The sequence below is a fragment of the Bacillus rossius genome, chromosome 1, assembly GCF_032445375.1.
Source record: "Bacillus rossius redtenbacheri isolate Brsri chromosome 1, Brsri_v3, whole genome shotgun sequence".
Lineage (NCBI taxonomy): Eukaryota > Metazoa > Arthropoda > Insecta > Phasmatodea > Bacillidae > Bacillus > Bacillus rossius.
In genome coordinates this window covers 370018133-370044709 of record NC_086330.1, presented here as the reverse complement: position 1 = coordinate 370044709, position 26577 = coordinate 370018133, and the positions used below count along the sequence as shown (strand labels likewise).

General features: G+C 38.0%; 1 protein-coding gene across 1 annotated transcript; it reads left to right on the top strand.

The window, feature by feature from the left end:
- Positions 1 to 23852, top strand: LOC134528433 (abl interactor 2). The gene is made up of 8 exons (XM_063362041.1): positions 1 to 93; positions 1384 to 1550; positions 3857 to 4024; positions 5076 to 5223; positions 5828 to 6084; positions 9620 to 9836; positions 14789 to 15013; positions 19923 to 23852. Exons 1-8 carry the CDS (start codon positions 69 to 71, stop codon positions 20084 to 20086), a joined length of 1371 nt encoding a protein of 456 aa, XP_063218111.1. The 5' UTR covers positions 1 to 68; the 3' UTR covers positions 20087 to 23852.
- Positions 23853 to 26577: the final 2725 nt, after the last annotated feature.

Below are 26577 nucleotides of genomic sequence, written 5' to 3'. Positions count from 1 at the left end.
GGTGATAGCATAAAAGTTACCGAAGAAGTATTTGTTTAGTTGGATAATTGTTCGTTTAAACTGTCAAGATGTGGAGTTCCTTTATGACTGGTGGTACGATACAATTTAGTATATTTTCGGCATATTTTGATTTTATTGGAGGGGATGACCATTTTTAGCTGAAAATATCCGTTAAGGGCGTTGTTCTCTCTGTAGTTGAAACTGTACTAAACTAGTTATTAAACAGAATCTCGCTAAATATAATTATGATAATAATAATTATTATTGAGTTTGCGTTTTGCGTTGTTACAGCGTTTATTTAACTTTTTTCTATGTTTAACAGTGCCGACAGATTTTGGTAGCAGAGTATCCGAAATTTATAATTTTTTTTGAGGAACTGCATTTTTGTATCACTTGCTAAAGATCTTTTACCTGGTGGCGGGAAGTTTCAAACCGCATGTTATTTCTCACAAACCCTTCAGGTTATTACTAAAAACGTTCTTCCCAAACACCTCCATTGTTTGTTCCTCCCTCTTTTTTTTCAGCCATACTCTGCTCATAGCTGTCTCCTTCCTGGATCATATTGAACAGTCCTACTAGCCTGTAAACCTTCCTTGTACTCTGCTGTAGTGTTCCTAATGCTTCTGACATCTATGATGACTTGTATGTTTCGCCCAGGGGAGGTGCCAGGGGGGGGGTTTAGGGGTTCCAACCCTCCCCCCCCCCTTAGCACCAAGACTTTAATTAATTTCGTATTCATCACTCAAACAAATTTCATATTAAAATTAATAAAATTTTTACCATTACAATATTTAAATTTAAGTACCGAAAACTGCTAAATTGCACTATTTTACACCTTAAAATCCAAATTTTCCCGGGGGAGGACCCCCGGACCCCCCGCTTTAATACGGGGGGGGGGGGGGGAGGGGGGAGCCATGCTTCTTAACACCCCCCATACACAAATCCTGGCTACGCCACTGGTTTCGCCTCCCTCTACCTTCCCGTACCTGTGACTCATCACGCTTCCTTCTGCCCTATACTGCTGCCCTTGCTATGCCCTTGGCTTGATGAGCATCACATGAGCTCTGTTTCTTGGCCCATCCCTCCCGAATTGTTCTACTGCTGTTAATGTTACCACCTACTAAACTGTCTATAACATTGATAGCATGGTTGTAGTCCACAGTATTTAACATTTTTAATTTGCAAGAACAGTATTTCTGTCAACTTAACTATGTCTTTGGTTAACACTTCAATTTAAAATGTTTGTAGGTTACCTAGTTGAATTGGATAACGAGGAAAATTCTAGCTTTAGCCTATGTTATTAGCTACATATTGAAAATAGTTATGCCAAAATATCCTTATTCCTCACTGAGTTGCCTCACTAAAGTTGTGTCTCGTGCAAAGGGATCATGGACCCCAGCCGGGAGTCTGGCTTGGGAAGCGACTCTGACAACATGGCAGAGTTGGCAGCACTGCTCACCACAGAGATACCGGAGGGCCGCAGCAGCCTCGCTGACAGCCACACCAACCTGGAGCGGGTCGCGGAGTACTGCGAGGACAACTACTTTCAGGTAATTTTTGTGTTAACAGTCGGCAAGAGTGGTGGGGTGTTTGTTCTCAAACAATTTTTACACGTGAAGTGTTTGGCCTCCCTAGATGTTAGGCTATTAGCAAGCAGAACTGGTTGTTTTTATTTTTTTTTCCTATCAATAAATTTAATTACAACAAAAATGCCTAACTGAAATTAACATATTTCTGAAGGGGAGCCACTTTTCTGAAGAAAAAAAATTTCTAAAATACTTTTTTTTCTTTGTGACGTATAATACATGTATGTATAATATAACAAGGTCTTCTCTTAGAAGTAACTTACCAGTAGTTAAATATTTTAATGTGTGGTTAAGTTAGATTTATATATTCAAAATACTTGAGAATTGTGTGAACAATTGGGTATGTTAGGTTTGCCACATTAAAAAAAATAAGTAAATAGTTGATCTGTTGGTTATGCGTTTCCAATTCAAAATCTGGATAAATTATATAAAAAAAAAACTTTCATTTTTTTTTAAAAAAAAAGGGTCTTCTTCAGGATTATTGAAATCAGTAATTTTGTACGCCTCATTTCTGACACACAAATTTGTAGCAACCTACTTTAAGATTCTGCCTTTAAGTTACTTACTAATAGTTAATGTATGTGTTGAATTTTCCATATAAACATATTTTTCATTAAAATTGTTCATATAGGTAAAATATAAAATCAAAAAGATTTTACTAAGCTTTAAATTACTTACGTGTTTTATCAGATATAACCTACTAAATGCTTACCTGTACGTATGCAAGAAGTACACGTGTTTGTTTACTTGCACAACTGCAAATCACTTTGAGTTCAGACAGTCCTCGTGAAGTCACTTCGTGATCAAGTGCATATAAGCTTATATTTCAGTCGAACTTACCCCTTGCGGGTCATGACTGTGGAATTGTATCAGAGGGAGCTCACCAAAGGTTTTAAGAGTTGTGTTTGTGTCTGACAATTTTATAGTTGCACATGATCAACACATTGGTACAATTCACTCCACCAACGTCAATGCTTTCTATGACATGGCAGAAGATGTTGAAACATTACTAAAGGACCATTAAATTTTGTTTTATTTCATTTCAAATTTTATCTAATGGACTCGAGAGCATTAATTATAAATGGTGACATTGTCCAGTGACTTTCCCATTCCTCATTTGACAAGCCAAATATGTAAAATCACCGAAAGGAAAATCATATCCCGCTATCATGAATTTGGTTAACAAATTATAAAGTGTGGGTTTGATACTTTTTTTAGTCATAGATTGCAGTGCTAAAATATTATTTAATTTTTTTTTTGTTCGGCAAACCACAGGATCTAACTTTGTACCCTGGTAAATGCCCAATGTTCATATCCTGGTGTAAATGTTGTGCAATCTAAAGTTGTCAGAGTGAAATAACTCCAGATAGCTCCACTCTGGAGCATGATAATAAAAACCAGGCGGTAACAGTGCAAGCATAAGAAATATTATGTTTGTAGTTTTTTTTATTACATCTCTAAATACCAACGTATGTATAAGGCTCTGAGTGAAAGGCTACACACACAGATAGGTGAAAGTAGATCTTCGACAAGGCTTCCAAAAATGTTAATTTAAGAACCCCACCTACGGTGTGCAGATCTTAGCCATGCGATTTGAAAATTGGTCAATATATCCTAGTGGTGTCTGTTTACGAAAAGCATTTAAAACTACGGTTAGGATGGATGCGTAGTCCATTTTCCACATGTTGTTTTTAAACTTTATTTTCAGAAGATTGAAAATGGCTAAAACATGTGTTCAGAATAATTGTTGGACATGAAATGCCAAGAACAGATTGTTTCGTACTGAAACTGTTACCAGATAACGAGATAACATGAAAGTCAAAAACGATAGCCGGACGTCCGATGATGCCGGTACCAGATGAACCAGTGAGTCTTTCCTGGTGGCCACCAGGATCGCTTGAGTTAATGGCAGAAAAATGGCGCCATATTTGAATTTTGAAGCGTCCAACACTTGGATTAGTTAATATAAATCTAGGGTAAGCACTATTTACAAATCCAACACAGATTCTCAAAAGCACTGAAGGGTGTGCATTATAACGTTGTCTTCAGTTCTCCACTATATAATTTTATGGTTGCCACTCGGATCTCACAGTAACCCTATTCACGAGGAGGAGAATGCGCTCCAGTCCACAGAGGTGACACCGAGCTTAAAGCACCAGCTCGTCCCTCCTCACTGACACAGATGGCCCCTTCAACACCCCGCAGTAGCTGCGGAGGTGGGGGTCGGGGGCAGGGAGCGGGAGTGGAGCTGGCGGGGCGTGTCTTCGCAGTCGGAGAACAAGCGTGGGGCGCTGGAGGACACCAAGAACTACACGACACAGTCGCTGGCGAGCGTGGCGTACCAGATCAACACGCTGGCGTACAACTTCCTGCAGCTGCTGGACTTGCAGTCGTCGCAGCTGGCCGACATGGAGAGCCAGATGAACCACGTGGCGCAGGTGCGTGCCATACAGGCGTACCAGTAAGTTACGGGGAAAAATATTTTTGTACCATCTTGGCAAAAATCGGTATTAAATAATATTAACTAATTCTCGGATTAGCTGAATAATTGCCGTATTGCAACGGCAGCACGTAGTAGAACACCTTTCTGTAAGTGTTTAGTAATCATGTATCACAGCCTAACACTTTTAAAAGCACAAAATCACTAAACATGTGGATAATTACATAAACCAATTTTTAAAATCCAAAAAAAAATTGATTTTTTAAATATTTTGTTTCCACCCAGAAACTTGTTTGGATTAGCAGTGTTTGGATTAACGGGACTCAACTTTAGCTGTTTAAAAAAAAATCACAAGTCATTTGATCTAAAACTTGAGGTAAACGGAATTTAGAATTTCGGAAAAAATAATTAATAAAAGGGACAGGATTAGAAATGCCTTGTGGTTTCAGAATAAATTACAAATTACGTACCTGTAAATCATATATAAAAATAAATGGAATTATGTTGATTTTTTTTTTAAATTATTAGCTACTGCAAGTCTCAACTCTTAACAAATTTTGCTAGTGGAATGTGAAGATAATATGTGCAGAGAACGGTCATATTCCGTCTTAAGGGTTTTGTAGTTTGTTAGTGTACATTTGTGTATTTTATAATAACTTTTTCATTTGTACATTTTATAATACGTAGTTGAGTTTAAGTTTAATCTTTAACACTTTTGTTTTTAGCAATTTCATTAGTTTATTTTTATATCCACACAGTAGGGTTGTGAAATAGAATTAGAATTTGAATTTATTTAGATCTGACTTAAGTCGTGCCGTGTGTGTGGTCATAGTGTCCTGTAGTGTGCGTACATGCATAAACATTAAATGTCAAAACCTTCTTTACCTTTAAGGACATTGTTTGTCAATATCGGAAAACAAATTTTCGTAGACATTAAAAACGTGTATTTTCTGGGTACAATTTATTTAGTACATGTATTGTTTGTGTATTTATTTGCTATGTAATAATGGTTCGCAGGTGGGTGTTGAAGTGTGCGAATGTGTTTCCAGACTGTGATGATCCACAAGGAGAAGGTGGCTCGCAGGGAGATCGGCGTGCTCACGGCAAACAAAACCACTTCTCGACAGTACAAAATAATTGCCCCGGCTAACCCCGAGAAGCCAATCAAATACGTACGCAAGCCGATTGACTTCACTGGTGAGTTTTTAAACTGTTACAATCAAACTTTGCCTTGGAAAATTTGTGTGTGTGTTTTTTTTAAAGCTCAATTTGGCTAGCAGTGATTATTTGACCTTCAAGGTTTTTTTTTTTTTTTGTAATGTTTGAACCAAATCTAATGAGTTAATATATTTAAGAAATGCAGGCAAGTACTAATTGGAATAACCAGTTTTTACAACATTTAACTGTGTTATTTTGTAATTATTTATTTATTTTTTATTGTATGAAGTTTTTGAGAGTCCATTATTTGTATATTCTGTTCGAGCACATACATCAACATTCGAACAAACGCCATGATGATGCATAACTGTCCGTTTAGTCCGAAGATCGCAGCACTGTTCCAAGGTCCAACGGATGGTGCAAGAAGGCACCAAGTCGCACAAATAAAAAAAGTACACAGCAACCCTCAACATATTTTGAGATTAATATTTTTTTTGTTAGGAAATTATATTTTTAATTCTTAAGGAAAATTCCTTGAACTTATTGTATGTGTATTCTAGAACACGTAATGTAAATGTGGAGTGCATGTTCATTGTTGCACGCTGGTAGTAGCACCTAGTTGAGGGTGTGGCGTTGAGCGCAGCCCTGGACGACATCGGGCACGGCGTGAAGAGCGGCACGGGCGGCACGCCGCGCATCAAGCAGCGCGGCTCCAGCCAGGGCAGCATCCAGTCCCTGGGCTCCGTGTCGACCAGTGCTGTGATGGGCGGCGTGGCGCCCGTGGTGGGCCCCGCCCCCACCACCAAGCCCCCCACGCCCCCGCAGGCCACGCGCACTGGCGGCAGCCTCAGCAAGGGGTCCCGGGAGTACCGCACTCCTCCCGCCATCGCCCCACCCCAGGTGCGTCACACCTTGTTGGTTTGGAGCCTCTGTACGTTATCGTTCATCATCAATCTCTTCCCTGACAAGTCCTGTGAAAAATATTATTTTGCAATAAGAAAAACAAATAAAAATAACCCATGAAATAGCGAGTTATCATAATCAAATACAGTAGAACCCCGATTTAACGAAGTGCTATGGTTACCGAAAATGTTTACTCTAAATCGATGTTTCGTTAAATCCGATTTACCGATTTTCAATGACCCCCGCACTCATAATCGCGTCCCTACGTTTCCATATCGTAGACAGGGTCGACGGCGATATCTTGTGCTGCCGTGCTATCTCAGACTTTGTCAACTTTCCGTCTTCAATGTGTTTTATCTCGCTCGTACGGCCCCCGGTTCGTACGAACACCTCAGTCGTACGTACAGATTTTCAGAAAACGTGAAAAATTAGGCAAAAAAATATATGAAAAGTGTAAGAAATACGTTAAAGTTTATTAAAATACAGTCGCAACCTGCAGCGTTTATAACAAATACGAACTACATACACATTGTGTCACAGTAAAAAAATTTTTAAAAAAATGGCCGCAAATTGATGGAAATAGCGCGCGTACGCGGAGAAAGGTAATTAATTGTACTCAGTCAGCTGTTGTTACGGCGTGGCGTAGCCGCCGGCTGGCTCTCTCTGTTCGCTGAGCTGCGCATGCGCTGTATAACTCACTCAACTCTCCGCCCAGACTCGTGACCTTCCATCAGCAGCCAGCCAATAGACGCGAGCTTAGCGGAAAAAAAAAATAAAAGCTCCACCGCCCGTGTCCCAGTTTTGTCCAGTTCTAATACCAGTAACATAAACGAATCGTCAAAAAAACGTAACAAAGCCGATATCCAAAAACAGTAAATAAAGTCATGTACAGTAGAATCCCGCCGATGCACACGGCAGTGTCTAGCTGAGTTCGGCGTTTCCACTATCGCACGAAAAGCCGTCTCAGCTGCCATGTTATCTTACCTGCCCGCACACACGAAAAGCCGCTGTGGTAGCTTCTACCGTCCGGCCAGGCTGGCGGTAGCGGTGGCTTGACGTCATATGACGTGACGCTTACCTCTCCCATCCCCTGCTAATTCTTCAAGGCTCATCCCTCCCAGAGCTACAAACCATGTAACCCCCCCCCCCCCCTCCCTTTTTATCAACTAACATTTCAACAAATTCCCTCCCTTATTACAAACTTCTGTGTGAGAAACTGTCAGCATCCTCCTCCCCTCCCACACCGCGTGCGACAAAAGCCAGGTTGTATAGTCCATTCTCGGTAAAATAAATATTTTTATGGGCTTATACGACTGTCCTTCGCCGTTAATAAATACTTTATAAGTTTAAGTTATTATGATACAATTTGTTTATTAGTCACACAGCAGTTTCTGCTGAAAAATCACTAATACCTCGAATTTTATTGAATAGAAAAATTTAGCAGGGCCGTAAATATATTTATTTTAATGCATAGTTACTTTTCCATCTGCATTCCAACGTTTTTTTTTTTTTTTTTTCCCCCGCTGCGAAGGGACGTGAGAAAGATAATTGCTTGAGCTGTCAAAATAAACATCGTTGACGGCAAGGGCGGGAGCGCATCCTGTCGGTCTGTCGCTGTGATTATCTACTCCAAAACATCAAAGTCCGAACAGCACTTATAAAAAATGTATTCCAAATACTAAACACCCGCACAAAGCTCTTACTGAGAATAATAATGGCGTATTGGTGTGACGTGGTCACAAGTTGAAGAAACCTGGAGGATGGGAAAAGGAATATTTGGAAACGTGTGATTATTGGCTATGCGGGCGTGATTGGAAGATAACGTGGTGAGTCAAGCCAGGGTCAAGGAAGGGGGAGGGGGATGCGGACAAAGAAACCCTTCATGACGTCATGTGTCGCGGACAGTCTATCTGTCCAGGCGCGCGCAATGGCACGCACCTACGCAATTCAGTTACAGCGCCCGGAGTTTTTAAGCAATTTGAACAATTTTTTTTTATTTTTTCGTGATTGGACAGATGATGCAAAGGCACATATTAATATATAGTACCTCCATTCTATTACTGACACCACAGAGTGTATTTTTTTAATAAGTTTCCGTTACAATTTACTTTCATTTTTTGGAAATCTATATTATTATTTTAATAAATTGGTGTTTTTTGATGGTTCCTGAAAACCTTTACGTTAAATCGCTGTTTTCGTTAAATCCGTGTTCGCAAAATCGGGGTTCTACTGTATACTTATATTAGGTACAGTAGAACCCTGTTATAATGTTCCTGCATATAATGTTTTCCTGCTTATAGTGTCATATTTTTAAAGTCCCATTATTTCTCCCATAAGGACAATGTATTTATTTCCTGCATATAACGTTCATAAATAGTGTAATTTCCTGCTTATAATGTTTGCTTTCTAACATTCAATAAATGGGGAAAAAATGTTTTAAAACCAAATTATTCCAACACTTACGATAAAAAGTTTCCTTTATGTATGTTTATGTTTACAATCACTGCCATACAATACATGAAGTTTGTTAAAATACAATTTTATGCAATATACTGAAGGTACACAATGTTCATAGTTGTGTGTCAGTTGGCACCCTTAGTCAACTCTTCTCTTCCTTGCCATTCCAGTGGGTATTCAGATGCACGTACATAGTCCTACGATATTTAAGTTGCCAACCATTGAGCGAGGGCATAACTAAAAGTGTTTTCTATTGCTTACAAATTTTTTTTTTTTTTCATTCATACGTAGGAATCCCAAAATTAAACATTTTCTGGTGGTGAAAGAGTAGACGTTCTCACTCTTAATGTTGTCATCATGAATCGTGAGACAATTTTACAAAAAATGTGGCAGTGTATCTTTAAAGACAAACAAAATTTAACCAGGGAACAAGACGAAGTTGAAAAATTGTTGGCTTGTTTCAGAAAATTCATGTATCAAGTATACTATCTTTGGTTTTAACATTAAAGTTGTTTACATAGCTTGGTGAGTCCATTGGTACAAAGCTCGAACATTGTTAAGTGCTAAATTGAGATTTCCTGCTTATAACGTTTTCCTGCTTATAATGTTTTTTTCTTTTGCTCCCTTGAAAAACATTATAACATGGTTCTACTGTATAAGAATTTTGAGTCTCCAGTTGTGTGTAATGAAGTTAGAGTTTTGTTCACTGGTTATATGTATATCAATAGGGATTCTTTCTAAATGTATGATTTCCTATTTCTATGATAGCTGTCCATTGAAGTTTGAAAAAAGGCAGCATTTGCTCTGTTTTAATTAGATAGAGTAAGTTCAGATCTGTATATAGAAGGAACTGTTCATTTGTACCAAGCACCAGTGTCGTGACTTCACGGGTGACCAGACCATCGCTAACCGCTGTAACCAAACTCGATGGAGAAAAATATTTGAATGAAAATTAAAATTTTGTTGTTATACGCAAGGCTGTATATATGAAGCTTTCCTTTCCGATTGAGAAACTGTGTTCTCGTATGAAGTGTTCTGAAGCTACGGAGCTTGTACTCACACAAGTGCACGGCAGGTTCCGAGCCACTACGCCCCGAACTACCCGCTGGGACATCCGCGGCGGGAGAGGGGCCCCGGCTACAGCACGCTGCCCATGCCGCCCTCCGCTCACCAGCACACCCTGGCCCACCCCTCTCCGCCCATGTCGCCGCCCCAGGTGGGCATGGTGCACCCCATACCGCACCCCCCGCCACCGCCCGCCTCCTACGCCGGCGACCACAGCAGCCTGCCCCGTGAGTCCAGCTGCACTGATACTGAACCATGTTTTAAAAACCAACTGTACTTTTCCTACAACTTTATATTTAATAGTGATAACATATCCATTACATCCAGCAGCTCAACAAATTTTATGCAGATAAGCAATTGCGTGGATTTATTTTCATGCCTGATAGAATCATTTGTGGAAGTATTTTTACAATGGCCTCTTCGTTATTCAGTGATGATTAGGGCCTGGAAAATTTCGGTGTTTTCAGTATGCAAAAAGCGGTACTTTCAAATTAGAAAAGCGGTGGTTTAAAGTCGGTATTTTCGTTATGCAATGAAAATTTTACCGGTATTTTAAATGTTAACTAAATTGTGCAGTTATTGAATATAATAGTTTACATATTTAATAAACAATCCATGGATACTAGGAATAAGACTAATATGCATAATAACAGCCAATTAAATCCAAAACAGTTACACAAAACAGACACGTTGCTATAGATGTTTGCAACTACAAATTTTCTTTTTTTTTCGGCTGCCGATGCCACATGCTTAGCCGAATTTAGGTGTTTGTCAATGGAATTTTTTGGGTTAAATGATACTTTAACCTTACGTGAGTATAAGTGATCTGCAAATACGTAGAATCCAGCTGATGCGACCCCTCACGGTTCCCGGAAAAACGGACTTATAAACGGAATGGCCGCAATAGAGAATTCCGGCCAATTCTCTCTTCCCCCCCCCCCCCCCTCGATATATCCAAATACATAAAAAAATCGCCTTTTTTTCGCATAGATTTCATATTCAAATAGTCTATGGAGTAAAAAAGACAACTTTTTTAAATTCATTTTACACCTCGGACTCGCATACCCTGAACAATGGGTTCCAATAAATACTCACACTAAGTGATTTCACGTCACGTGAGTTCGGCTATGCTAGCCGGCTGGTGGTTATTTTCGTTCAAAACGTGGCGAAGGAACTTGTGTGGATCAGGTAGAAAACATTCGGCTATAAACAAAAGATATAAGAACAATGCTATCCTAAAATGCTGCGACATGTTTTTGGAGTAGATAATCACAGCGACAGACCGACAGGATGCGCGCCCGCCCTTGCCGTCAGCGATGTTTATTTTGACAGCTCAAGCAATTATCTTGTCCACGTCCCTTCACAGCGTAAAAAAAAAAGATGATAAAAACACATTGGAATACAGAAAAAGGAACTATGCAGTAAAATAAATATATTTACGGCCCTGCTAAATTTTTCTATTCAATAAAATTCGAGGTATTAGTGATTTTTCAGCAGAAACTGCTGTGTGACTAATAAACAAATTGTTTCATAATAACTTAAACTTATAAAGTATTTATTAACGGCGAAGGGCAGTTGTATAAGCCCATAAAAATATTTATTTTACCGAGAATGGACTATACAACCTGGCTTTTGTCGCACGCGGTGTGGGAGGGGAGGAGGATGCTGACAGTTTATCACGCAGAAGGTTGAATTAAGATAGGGAATGTGTTGAAATGATAGTTGGAAAAAAAGGGGGGGGGGGGGAGGCGTTGTTACATGGTTTGTGGCTCTGGGAGGGATGAACCTTGAATAATTGGCAGGGGATGGGAGAGGTAAGCGTCACGTCACGTATGACGTCAAGCCGCCGCTACCGCCAGCCTGGCCGGACCAGTTTCTTATGCTCTCGCAGAAGCTACCTCAACGGCTTTTCGTGCGGGCGGGTAAGATAACATGACAGCTGAGATGGCTTTTCGTGCGATAGTGGAACGCGCCGAGCTCGGCTAGACACTGCCGCGTGGACAGTCTAGAGGGGTGGTATCTATTTTTAGCCGTCTTTTGTATGCCTGCCTGCTTACAGTACAGCTCTCGCCAAGATAAACGTGAACACATAGCGCCCAACAAAGTGTAACAGACTTGTTTTTCAGCCGATTTTACTCAAATTTTCGACTTTCTCTGCTCAAATTTTTCACGGTTTCTCAAAAAACGGTTGTATAAACGGAATGGACGCATCAGAGGGGGGTCGCATTGGCCGGATTCTACTGTAATGGTACTTTTCGGGGATATATTCGCAGTGTAATATATAAATGTTGTGGTTTTCGCGAATGTACTTACTTTTCGCGTTTTCATGCGAAATTCGCGCGAATTTTCGCAAAATTCGCGATCGCGAAAAATTCCAGGCCCTAGTGATGATGAATTTGATTATGACTAAATGCTAGCAAAATACCATTAATATTGGAAATACATGATCAGTTTGAAATTTTTAATGCATATTAATTTTGGTTCCTTTCAAGTCTATGATTCTAAAGAAAAGAGGTTTCCGAGAAATAAACTCCCTTGGAAATGTTTTTTTCTTTTCGTTTTTTCCTGTTTTCTGGTTATTCTGTAAGAGGGTATTGTGATACTTGAAAATGTTTATCATTTTATCAAATGGTTTAGTTAGGTATGATTACAAATATATTGATACTGTGAAATAAGTCATTTGGTTTAGGTTAGCTACATTAAAAAAACTGTAAAATCATTAACTTCACCAAACAATTGCTATGAAGAAGCGTTAAGCTTTTTATTTTATTTTATTACTTATACATAATTTCATTTTTAACCCTTGAGACCTAGATTCAGATTTGAGGGGTGAATTTGAGGCACTCTTTGGAATTTGAAATCGAAAAATTTGGGATGCGAACCATTACTAATTGGTGCTAAACTGAAACTTAATTGCAGATATTATTCACTATGTATGCTATTTATGTTCTGAGCTGTGAATTAATTGCACATTTTTTATTCTTCATAATCATAGGCTTCAAAGGTCAGAACTAGCTGAATATGTATTTATTGAGAGTCTATCATGCTGTTCTATGATGTTCTGTTTGTTATGATAGTACGTAATAATTATTTGTAGTTATTGCTATTTTTTTTTCCTTCCCTTGCTAACAATTGTATGCTATGGTAAGTTTTTACATTGTTATTTTGTACTGGTAGTTGGTTTTTTTGTAAATACATTAAATCTCATTATGAATCACACTCAGTAACTTCCATTTTTATACGTATTTGCAGGGAACATGCATACTGCTTTTTTTTACTGAGCCACAGTGAAATGTTAGTTCATATTGAAGTCCTTTTGAATAATGATAAGTATATTTAAACTATTGAGGCTATTTAAAATAATTTTATATTTGAGTTCACCTTACATTACAGTGTGTTTTATTCAAAATCATCTTATACTAAGGTTTTTATATTTGAGTTCACCTTACATTACAAAGTGTTTCATTCAAAATCATCTTGTAATAAGGTTTTTTTATGCTTTTGGGATGAGATCCACTTTGAATTCCAGGTCTCTTATATTTGAAGTGGGTTTACATTCAACATCATTTTACATTTGGGATAGTCTTTCATTCGATATAGTCTTAAATTTCAAATAGTCTTACATTCAGGTTAGTAATACATTCAGAACAGTAATACATTCAGGACAGTAATACATTCAAGATCATCATACATTTGGGATCATCCTATACTCATAATCATCTTAAATTCTTGGCCATATTGTACCATGTTTTATTGCATAAGCTTTGCACATTTTATGCTAAAATCAAGTTCGAACAGTAGGTGTGTGATTTTTATGTGAGAGAAGTATTTTTTGAGGTTAAGTTTTTCATAAAATCAAAACATATTGCATGGAATGTACATTTAATTAAAAAACAAAATATACTTAACCATGCCAAACAAACTAAATTAATTAGCAATGCAACAAAAACATATGTTCAACTTAAAATATAAAACCGAAATCGATGAGCATGAACTAACGTGTGTAATAACTATTGTTGTCGTACTCACCACGAAAGTATTTGGGCTATTATCCTATTAATATTTGACTAAATGTGTGCACTCTGTACGGGCATGAACTTAACCAAACATGAATGATACCAACTAGCGCTGGCTACATTTTTGTATGTGCTATACAGCAGCGACAAACGGAGAAAGGTTATAACGTTTGAAAACGTCTTTAAAAGAACATTTACACATAAGTCAACTTCTTATTTCTGTTAATTAATTAAGTAAGTGGTAATATCCTAATGAATAATGGATTTAAACTTTAAAATACATAGTGTTATACGGGAAAAAACGTTCATGGGAAACATCTTGCATGGGAAAAAAATAACGTACATCTTATGGAGAAAATGACGGGACCAAAACTTTTGACCGTATTGGACGGGAAATCGTTTTGTGCGTGTACATCTTACAATAGTTTTACTGTAATTGTAATTACTGTATTTTCCCATTATAACTAACACACTGCCTGACAGTAACTTGAAAACTGATTGCTGTTGCATGGTGCATTTTCCTGTGTTCAATGTTAAGTGTTTACCTGCTCAAAGTGCTCGGAATTTAACAGCAGAACCAAAAACATCATGTGATTTTTTTATGCAAGAAATTTTGAGGCCCTAAAATAACAATGTGGTGATCATGCGATAAAACCTTTGTATTCCTTATGTGCCTGTATATTAGAGGATGATCTAAAATGCAGTAGACATATGAGAAACTGTTTTGAAAGGCTTCAAAGGCTTAATATTTTATTCCCCATGAATTCTTGCACCACTTTGGATAACACAAAGGTGTGTAGCTGCTGATTGAATGAACTCGGGCAGTGTCTGTGAAGGGAATATCGGTCAGTCAACGCTTGCTAACAGCACAGAAACAAATTTGTGATCCATCATAACTCAGAACTTTTTTTTTTTTATTTATTTATTTTTTTTTGGCAATATGTAACTGTTAAAGTTATTTTGTTTAGCTTGCAGTCGTTTAATCACGTTGCGGTGTCCGAGTAGCGAAGCAAACAACGATTTATAAATTGCAACATTTAACAAAATGATGTTTGACTGTAAGTCTTGAATACCCATCATTTGCAGCTGTTGCGCTTAAACTGTGTATTGGACGGGAAATCGTTTTGTGCGTGCAACTGAACTTAACTGTGTGGTGCTTGCAGCGCCGCCGTCGCCCCTAGCCTCGGCCGGGGAGGTGCTGCACCACGCCCACACGCTGCCGCACCGCGCGGGCCTGCACGGCGCCGGCAACGCCTCGCCGCCCCTCCCCCCGCCCCCCGACGACGAGCACCTGCACTTCGGGCGGCCGCAGCCGGGCCGCATGCTGCCCATCGTGCCCGACGACGACCACCTGCCCGGCTGGGTGCCCAAGAACTACATCGAGAAAGGTATGTGTGCCCCCCCCTCGAGTGCCGGTGGCCCGGTCGCGTGTCGCAGCCGGGAGGTCGGGTTGCCAAGCAGTGGGCCTGTGCGATCCCCCAACGTTTCACTTCCTTTCAAATAGCTGATCAAACACCGAATTTTTGAAATTTTCAGTTTCGGCTGTGGGTTAGTTTGTACTTCTCTGTAACTAATCACTTAGCGATCTGTAATGTTAATCGATGAAAAGGTTTAAGGTGGGTTTACGATTGAAAATTAAAGAATTATGAATTAAGAATTAGTAGCGTACTTCACATATATGCCTCTTGTGTATACCAGTGGAACGGTTTATGATTGTCGTGTAGAAATTTTGACGGGGCGCGCGTGTGTGAATCAAATGATGACTTAAGACTTTAACAGAGATGGGTTTTATTTTATCTTTTTTCCCTAAGAATTAAGGGAAGGGCCAATCAGAGCACAGTATAATGTGTTGTTGGCATTACATTTCACAATTGTAAACAATAGAAATAGTCTGGTAAAATGGTAAACGGAACACATAAAATGGCAATAAATAACATAACATAATCTCTGTATCAATGTACCATTACACCGAAATGCAAGTTAATACATCATGTAAATAAAAACAGTGAGATCAAATCAGCAATTTCACAAAACACAAATTACAACAGTTTTATCTTTTACTATGGTAAATTCATTTAATTTAAGGAATTTAGCATGAATTTCGTACCAAAATGTATGAACCAAATGAATTGTAAAGAAATTATTTTGCACTGCTTGATCTTGCATTTCTTGTTAGTACCTAACACGTTTGTACATAAAGGACAGTAAAACATTTTTCCAGCACACAAATATTTGCTAATTACTTACTTTTCTTTTTTTAAGTACAGTAGAACCCCGATTTTACATTACCGCTTTTTACGTTTTCCCGTTATTTGCACCATTTTTTTTGGGCCCGTTTTAACCTCATTTGATGCAATGCAATTAATTCCCGTTTATTACAACAATCCCATAACCTACTTCCCGCTATTTACGCTGTTTGTTTTTGCAATGACCTCCATAAATTCGTTATTCCCGTGTTTGTCATGGACGTCTTACCTTTGAAGATATAACTTTTGTATGAAATACAAAATCCTAACTGCTGTTGGGAATACTAACGCTATATCTCGTCGATGTTTCGAAGTTCTCTTCTATTAAAAACGGTATTAACAGGCTGCCAATACTGGTATAATCATGGACTTCACGAGAACGTTAGCACGTGACGCTAGCGCTATAGTTTATAGAAATCCCTACTGTTAATCAATAACTTATACATTCAGGATTTCCGGCATGTATCTTTGTCAAGTCTGTTATTGACAACGTGGTCGGCAGTATCGTGAAAGGAAAAACGTATTTTACCCCTGTAATTACTGTGTTTTTAAAAAGATGGCAACAGGTAAAAAATGTAAAACATTATCGATTGACGAAAAACTTAAGTTTTTAAAGTGCGTGGACGAACATGTCGGTACTCGTGTTTCACTCGCTGAGAGGTCAGGCATCCCGATTTCAACACTGAACACAATTGTGAAAAAGTCGCGACATGATAGAAGAAAGTGCATCGCAGTGTGGTAGTTTTTCGAAGAAGCGAAAATACGTTCGTGCATCGAAATACGAGGAACTTGAAGTACTTTTGAAGGAATGGTTTGTTGGTGCAAGGGCCTCAAATGTACCAATAAATGGTGTTTTGTTAAGAGAAAAGGCACTATTTATAGCAACACAGCTAGGAATATTAGATGAGTTTCGTGCATCTAATGGTTGGATTGACCGTTTCAAACAAAGACATAACCTTGTATATAAAGCAGTATGTGGTGAAAGTAGAAGTGTAGACTCTACAACTGTAGAAGTGTGGAAACAAGAGCAGTTACCCAATTACATACAAGGGTATGCACCGAAAGACATTTTTAATGCGGATGAAACAGGCCTGTTTTATTCTCTACTCCCAGACAAAACACTGTGTTTGAAAGGGGAGCAGTGTCATGGTGGAAAACTTAGTAAACAAAGGTTCACTGTTTTGCTAATGAGCAATTCAGATGGCAGTGAGAAACTTCAGCCATTGGTGATAGGGAAGGCACAAAAACCAAGGTGTTTTAAAAACATAAAAACTTTGCGAACAAAATATTTGGCAAATCAAAAGGCCTGGATGACGTCAAAAATCTTCGAATGCGTGCTCTGGATGCATCAATGGGTGTTAATGGAAGAAAAATTTTGCTGTTTCTTGACCAGTGCCCAGCTCATCCTCAAAACTTGAATGTAAGGAATGTACAGCTTGTTTTTTTCCCTGCGAACTGCACCAGTGAGCTTCAACCTTTGGACTTGGGCATCATTCATGCCTTCAAGTTAAAATACAGGAAAAGGATTGTCCAAAAAATGTTGAATCTAATGTTCTGGATGCAGTGCATGAAATTGCCTATGCATGGAAACAAGTTGCATCAACAACAATTTCAAATTGTTTCAGGAAGGCAGATTTCCCAAGCTCAGGAACAGTGTCTACAAATGAGGACATTGAACCAGGCAGCAGCATAGAGGAAGAAGACTGGAAGAAAATTCAGACAGGTAGTTTGTTCAGCGACTTTGTCAATATTGACAGTCATGTGCAAACAACAGAAGTACAATCAATTGATGAAATTGTCAGTTCGCACATGAGGGAACAGCAACCTGAAGATGATGATGGTGGTGAAGATGAAGATGAAGAAATCCCTATGCCTCACAAGCATGAAGCTCTCGAAGCAGTTTCTGTTTTGTGAAACTTTTTTTCTGGGTTAAACTGTCCTGACAGTTTGTTTGACCAGCTGAACCATATAGACAAAAAAAATAGAAGAACTGAGCAGCCAACAATTAAAGCAAACAAAAATTTCAGATTTTTTCACATAATGTTGATATAATTGTAAATTCTTTTTTGTGACCTATACATACTTATTTGCTTTTACTGAAATTAATTTTAAACCTCTTTCATAACCTATATTGTAGTAATTGTAAACTGGAATTTAATATAGTATGTAGTTGTGACTTTACCTTGTGTGTGTGTAGGTAGACTGTATGAGTTGTTTCTTTTTTTTACATTTAAAAATTAAACTTTTGCATTAGTAAACTTTTATTACTATCTGTATTATTTTTATTAATATTCTTAGCCTATGAATGTCTAATGTTAGTATGAATTGCTAGTTAAAGTAAGTAAGTATGTACATAGACTGTACCAATTTTTACCCTCTACAGAATATATATAGTATGGGACTTAAGTGTTAGTATTAGTGGTGCACCGATGCGGATACCGATGAATCGTAATCGGCGATTATGGTTACTTACCGATTAATCGTAATCGGCGATTATCTTAACGATTACTTTGCCGATTATTTACGTCCCGGCGTAATTAAGTAGGTTTTTACCGTGTAATATTTTGTTACACATTTTAGGACGAAATACAGTAATATTTGTATATATTACAAAATTCATCTAACTGCGTCATATCATAATTACAGATATTTCGTTAAGTTTAATAAATCTCATTGCCTCAAACAATAAAAAAATGCATTTTTCGTACACGTTTATTTACGTTTCGTCTTTTGTTTAGTGGCCTTGTACATTACGTACACCCAGAGAAGTAAAATAGATGGCACACAATCAAAATACCACAAACAGTTGCAGTGGATTCTATGACAATCGATCTTTTCGAGTCGTAGTAGCGGTTCAAAATCGTGGTCCCGATACCTTCTAGTTTTTATCACTGCGTTTTACAAACTCGTTATGGGCGTCTTTGGTAACATTATCAGTTTGTTATTTGTATGTGACGTGAAAAGTGAAAAAGTATTTATAATTTTATATATTCAGTCAACATAAATAAAATCACATGTGCTAGAATTGGTTTTTAGTCATTTTTATATAATTATAGTGAGATGGCGAGTAGGGAGAAAAAAAGTGAAGGGTGGAAACATTTTTCTATAAACTCAAATTAACAAAATAAAGCAACATGTTTACATTGTTAAACGGTAATTTCTCGATGCAACCTTATGTGATAGTCGATAATAATGCTAGTTTTCCGCAACAAAAACTTGCCCATTGTAAATTACAATTATTAGACTGTAGTTCAAGTTGTTTACAATAACAATTATTTAAATAGAAGTTAATTTAATTTCCCATTTCAATGACTTAATAGTGTATTTTATATATTTTTATACTGTTTTTATAACGGTATTCTCAATTTTACCTAATCTTGTTATTAAATTCACATGGGAATGAAAAATTTTGTGTGCATTATTACACTTAAAAAAATTTCTTCATTATAATCGGTAACTGAATCGGTATCTGCCGATTATTGCTCTCATAATCGGTAATCGAATCGGTAATCGGTAAAGTCATATCGGTGCACCACTAGTAGTATAATAACCCTTTTTAGCTATGTATCAGACACTCATAATGAATAATTATGTGTATACCAGAATACACTGTGTTTAGGTCTTATAATATAACAGTTCTTCAGGCAAAAAAAAAAGAATTTTACACATTTCCCTTATTTTACACTTTCCCGCATTTTACAACATTTTCATACACCCCCTTGAATATTGTAAAAAAGGGGTTTTACTGTAGTTCTGTTCGAGCCATGCTTATTACTAGTGATTTTATTTAATAAGAGCATTATGTGTCAGTCAAAAGGAGAATTTATTGAGAAATACTTTAGTATCTTATTTTTTTAAATAATACATTGTTTTTTATGAATAAAAGTGATGTACAAAAATAAAATAAAAAATGACAATGAAATCTACTGTTTTAAAAAGGAAACTGCCCTGAAAATAAAACCATGAAATATTGCCCCTAGCAATAAGCCAACATAACACAGGGTTAAAGAGTGGATGCAGGAGCGTGGACGAGCGTGTGTGTGTGTCGCAGTGGTGGCCATCTACGACTACTACGCAGACAAGGAGGACGAGCTGAGCTTCCAGGAGAGCTCCGTCATCTACGTGCTGAAGAAGAACGACGACGGCTGGTGGGAGGGCGTCATGGACGGCATCACGGGCCTCTTCCCGGGCAACTACGTCGAGCCCTGCGTCTGAACGTCGAGGCACTCTCACACACAGTTAGGGATTGTCTTCAGGTTTATTCTCCGGACTGTTGTCGTGTATTGCCGGAGGGGCTGCCTCTTGTTTCCAACTGTCAAACAGCGATGAGTACCATTCTAAGAAAATTCAAATTCTCATTTATCTATTTCAATTTTAAAACTATTTCCATCAAATGGAAACTCAAAACATTGTATTTTGCTTTCGTTACAACATTTTATTTTTTTATAATTCGTATCAATTTTCCGCACATATTTGTAAGGTCTGCGAGTGGCCCATATTATGCAGACATTCATTATGCTCTCATGCAGGTGCTATATTGGCGTATCAGAATGACAGTACCTTATTTACCCACGTATGGGTTGCATATTGTATGCAGATTTTTAGTTTAAAAAAGGTTAGAGCGATTCTTACGCAAATTTATAACTTTGGGTAAAACAAAAAGGTCTGTGTAATTGCGGTGTGTTTGGAGTATGTGTGTAAAAATAACTCTCCTGTGTTGGTTTTTAATAAGCATGTTACGAGTAAGTATAAATTGATTAGTTAAAATATCTCAGCAGTGCTTGAATGGCACCACTGTGGTACGTCTAGATGGCCGCCGCGTCAATTGGCCAGCCGGCATGGTGGCAGCGGGTGACGTAACTTGCTGGGCTGGCGTTTGGCTGAACGAGGGCGAATGTCAAAATAAACCCGCCAGTCTGTGTGTGTTCTCTGTGAGTGCACGTGGCCATGTAGTGGTGGTGACGGTTCTCCCCCCCTCCCAAACATGCTCCACTCTTGTACATGTCCGTGAACTGGCACAATCTTCATGTATCTATTAAGACAGGGGTTTTAAGATGCAACTGTGACTCAACAATGTTTTTTTGCATGTGATTCCTCAGCTTTCAAATGTAACATTCCATGACAAAACTACAGCCATCGTTTCTTTGAAAGTCGCACTTTCTTCAGCTCCCTATGAATGAATTTCTCGTTGTTTGTAATGTGCTGCTAGTTTTTATAAAAGAAAGAGACAAAAAAGGGTAGCTTGCTGCCTTTTTTTTCTATTCTGGAAGAGAACTGGTTAAAAAAAATACAATAGCAAATAGCTGGTAAGGGATACAGGGCTGTCTTTAGTCATTAGGAAGGGTTGTAAAGCAGTAGGGGAGAGGCGGAGAAAAGTGGGCTGGCCTCGCTCCTTTCTACATAGTAATAAAGCAGCACAGGAATCAGACAAAAAGAGGGCTGAGGGTTAACAGAACACCAGTGCCGTATTTATTATGCATCAATAAGCTGATACGTAAAACAAAGACTTTACTTGTACTTTATTGCAGACAGATATATGTTGTGACTCTTACTTGAGAGCAACCCTTACGGGGAAAAAAAAGTTGTATTTTTATGACCCGAATTATAGTTGCGATCCATACGCAGGGGCGACTATTCTGCGGGTAAATACGATACGTTCGAGTTGGTGCGTGCGTAGTACAGGGCAGTTACATGGTAGCTGAGGCCGTGTTGTGCTGGTTGCGGTTCAGTCGTGTGTCTATGTCTGCTACCATTTCTTGATCAGTACTGGAACAAGCACCGTTGTGTAGTGGGGCAAGGCAGCTTCTCAGTGATGGTTTTGTGACCATTTCAAAGCAGAACACCTCATTTATAACCAACAAATAAGAAGTACGTATAAGAACAGAATGCAGGCAGTAGAAATGGGGTTTTTAAGGAGTGTTGAAGGGAAAAAACAACCTGGTGACTAAGGTAATGGAACCGTTGGTAATGATTGAAGGAACAGTTGGCAGTGGAGTAAAGCTAGAAGCAAGGGGTGTATATTGTCCAAGTAGGAATGTGTCGAGTAACATGAGGGATAAAGGATAATACGGAGACAGCAATGGCTGAAGATGTGCATCAACGAATGCACAATGTGTCACAATGAGCAATTCGCTCAGCTTAGGAGTGCAAGCTCTTACCGGGTAACGTAACTCTGAAGGCGCTAAGCATGTGGCTCATGCGGCAGACACAGCAGTCTGAGGTGTCTTGCCTTACAGTAAGGCATGTCTGGAGCGCTGGAAGAAGTACCTTCTAGTTCCGTCCCACTCTCTTAATTATCCAGCTTGGCTGATGTAGGGTGTGCTCTTGTATGGTTCCACCTGGCTTAATACCCAATGTTAAATGAGCAAATTTACTATGGTAATTTTTTGCTTATCATTTTTGGTGTATTAGGGCAAATAAGAAAAACATTTCATTTTAAACTACAACTTTTATGCATATTTTCGAGTCCTTTCTTTGCAAAAAGGTTAATTTACACTTTATGTTAACAATCTTATTTATAAAAAATAACTGGTTGAAGCAATTGACAGACCATTGTGACTAACTGATTACAAAAGATAATAGTCTCTCTACTGCATATTTAACTGACACACTGTTAATATCATATATTGTATGGACAAATATTGTATTTAGCTTGTTCTGAATTAATTGTTTGAAACCAAGTTTTAACATGTTATATTGAATGTCTGGAAATTAAATGTTAATGATTTTCACTTGCTTGTGCAACTTAATATTTGGTCTGTGTGGAGATGTACACAAACATGGTGCTACCTAACTTTTTATTTAAAAATATTTTAAAAAAAATAGAAAACAGTATAATAATTGCTGATAAAAGACTGTGTGTGGGTGTGTGTTTAACTTTATTTTAATGTGTAAATTTGTTTCTTCTCTCAAAGAAACTTTTTTTTTCACACTAATGGAGCATCATTTGTACTGGTACTGGTACTGGTAACTATCAAACCAGTTGAATGCTGTATAATTAATTTTAAAGTTTAAAGTTATTGGTGTATTTTCTCGAGAAGCTTTGACAGCAGGTACCTACTTGTAAGGAGGGAAAAATGTTTAATGAATAATGACTTGTAATATTTATACGTGTCTCGACATATCACGTGAAGTACGAAACAAAGTAGGGCCGGCCTGATGCTACAGTACTGAAGCATTGACGTTGGCTGTCTCGGACAACCGTGGGTATCACAGGGCAGGGGACCAGTGGGGGTTCTTGTTGGACAAGCGACTGAGCCCAGAAGGATGATGGTTCCAGTATGGCAGCAGTGACGGGAAGTATGGCACGGATGATGTTACAGTTGCTGATGATTGTGTAGCCAACTAGCCTTTAGCTACGTACTCATTGTTATCCTGTCTGAAGTCAGGCAAGCATGTGGTATATTGCATTTTATCTCCTGTTCAGTAATTTTATAAACTACCTAAGAAACTTTGATACAAAGAAATAATATGGTACCTTAACATAATTTTGACTTATTTTGCAGGTATGAATGCTGTGTAGAATGTCGAACTGATTTATCTGTTAGTGCCTGGCTCAGCTGTCCAGCTAGATTCTTAACTGAAAGTAGCGGCAGCAGGAATAGATTGCAGTGTGTATCTAGTGTTGCAGCTCATTCTAGGTACCAGGGGATCTGGAAAACCAAGTGTTAACTCGGTCCGTACAATGGTATATTGTTGTACGTGTATCTGTTTGTGCTGGTTTTGCAGCTATATTACTCGATTCGTAAAGTGTGCCGTTTTCATACTTGCCATGTATAATTCTGTATGATCAGCTTTATAAAAAAAGTTTTTTGGCATTGTAATAATGTAAATACTTCTTTAAACTATCATAATCAGTGTAATGTAATCTAGGAACTGCACTGTTTACATGTTGATCCATTTATCAGTTATGAATTGTGAGCATATAATATTTAATTGTGGATTTCTTATGATTATAATAAAATATAAAATGATTTGATTACTCCATATGTATTTATTTTTTGTCTATTCCATGTGTGTTCAGTCACTTCTAATATTAAAATGTTTTACTAGACCAGATCCTATTTTTACAATATTTTCCCATTAGAGAAATGCATACATTTGTGTGTTAAATTTTCTAATTTAAATGTTTCCTGCTTATGATAATTTTTTTAATTGATGCTAAGTCACGGAAGAACGTTTTGTACCTCGTCATTAACGCAGAAAAATTAGGAAAACGTTTGGAGTACCAAAACTCAAACTCTTACCTTTATAGAGAACATCCAACAGTTAAACAGTAGAGCAAGTGAAGAAACAAGAAATTGAATCAGAAAGATGCAGAAGCTTGTGGAAATGCTAGGGGAAGAACTTTACAATTAAATCAGAGCAAGAGAAATTATTTCAACAGTACGTGAATTAAAAATTTATAATCAGAACCTATTACAAGATATTAAAAGTTTTTTTTTTTATTCAAGTAATTGAATTCTTGAAATTTTTTGTATTTTTATTTTGCCAATCTATATTTTATGGCTTCTGTGTTAGACTCACACAGATGTCCAAGCCATTTGCTTCGGAACTCCCCCATATAACTGTTGGTGTAATCAGTCAGACTGTTCACAGTGTTTGTTTTATTATCTTTATTATTGTTTCAAACTAATTTGCATCATTTTGTGATAAATCTTATTTAACGTGATGATTTTGTATGTTAGGAGGACAACCATTTTGCAGTCAAATAGCACAGCACTTCATCTCATAATATCTATTTAGTTTCAGGGTCTTCCGAATTATTATTCCTTGAAATTTCATTCATTTTGCCGTAGCTTTGCACACACACACATTGATATACAGATGGATCCACTACAGAACTCGAAAACCAAAAATCTATTCTAACTATAAAGAAGTGAAAGAGAAGAGAGGTAGCAAAACTATTTTTCTTTACATAGTGGACTCGTAGGCCTAGTGTTGAAGGGTTTTTATTTTAACCCATATTGTTCTCTTGGAACATTCACAACAATCTTAACCGAGGTGGACAGGCTGCAGTGACTGAGTAGTGAAAGAGTATCTTGTTATGCCTGTTGCAGACGCACTGTTCATTTCATAATGCCCAAAACTGAATAGGTTTTTGGTGAACATTATCAGCTACTGCCATGCAGTGATCAGTGGCGTAGCAAGCGGGTGGCAGGAATGGCCCCCGCCAGGGGCGCTGTCGAAGGGGGGGGGGGGGGGGTCGCCACGAAGGTTTTGCAGTTACTGAACCCTCCCCCCTTCTTTTTTAATCCAAGAGGGGGCGCCAGTCACCTTAGCTACGCCACTGGCATTGAGGCACTGTTCTGCAGCATTCCTGGAACTTGTGTGAATAGCAACGGAAACAATACTTTCGTGTACGGTATGTGGTAAGTTGAGTGGTGCTGGTATATTGCTTTTGTGGAGCTGTTCTAAACTCAGATTAGTGTTGCAGTACAGTGAGTGTGAATTATAAAAACCAGAGAACAAAAAGAAAGAGGTATAAACCTTTTTATCAGAGAGTACACATAACTCACTTTCTACTAGGGATGGGAAATATAGTTCTTTGGAAAGAACTAGTTCGTTCGGAACTAGTCACTTCAAAGACTAGTTCTTTAGGAACCGTTCTATTGAACTACATCGGTCGCGGACTGTATTGCGGTTTCCAATGTTTAAACAAAATATTCCATACATGACACCAACACAATCGTTACAGACTTTTTGTTTTATGGGCATTTCTTTTTCTATAAATAAAAGAGGCACACAGTAATCCGATGCTTGTAAACAATATCTCCCATTACAAATGAGCGACTATCATATTGTTTTTCTTTCACACACTTCTTACATTTTTGAATGTGTATTAATTTATTTTCTGCGAGTAAAGTGCTTATTTTCACATGTGTACAAAACAAAATAATGGTAGGAGTGTTTTCTCATCTGTGACAACCTAAGCTGATTTTTTTCGTATTAGATAAGTTTTATTATGTTTCTTTAAATTTTAGTGTAGTTTTGTAATGTGTGGTCTATGTGTTATTAAAGTTTAATTTCAGATTGTATAGGCTATCTGAAATTTAACGTAATTACACTTATTTATGTGACACGTTTTTTAATGCCAATATGTAATGTAAATGTCTAAAGAATATTAGATAAAAATTTAGAGTTCACGATACATCATTGCGCAAGAAAGAACAAAACGAAAATAATGACCGACAGCCTAACTTACTGTGTGAACTATCTATGTCTTTGAACTAGCTAGTTCAGTGTGTATATGTACTCCCTTTCTCTTCGGTCTTCGTAGTTCAGATGAGTACTTGGAACGTCTCTGCTTGGAACTGACGAAGCGATGGGGAAATAATGATGGTAAGGGGGGAGATGAGACAAAATAAAGAACAAACGTAAGAGAGGGAAGAAAGCAAGAAAGAAAGACGTGGCATATTGGGTGACAGTGGTTGGCTGGGGGGGGGGGGGGGGGGGGTTAATCGTTTGCGCATGCGCAGTAAGGACCAAACAAAGTAGGAGAAGAGAGACACGCAAAGAACGAAAGAACGATTGTTTTTGGTAACAGCGAACTAGTCACCTAATTCGCTCGTCAGAACAGTTCCAAATGAACTGGTAGTTCGCGAACTACCCATCCCTACTTTCTACCCTGCACGGTGCTTGTCAACATATGCAGCCATCCCAGATTGGTCAGGTAAGTCAGGGTAAAGCCAGGAAATTTTATTACA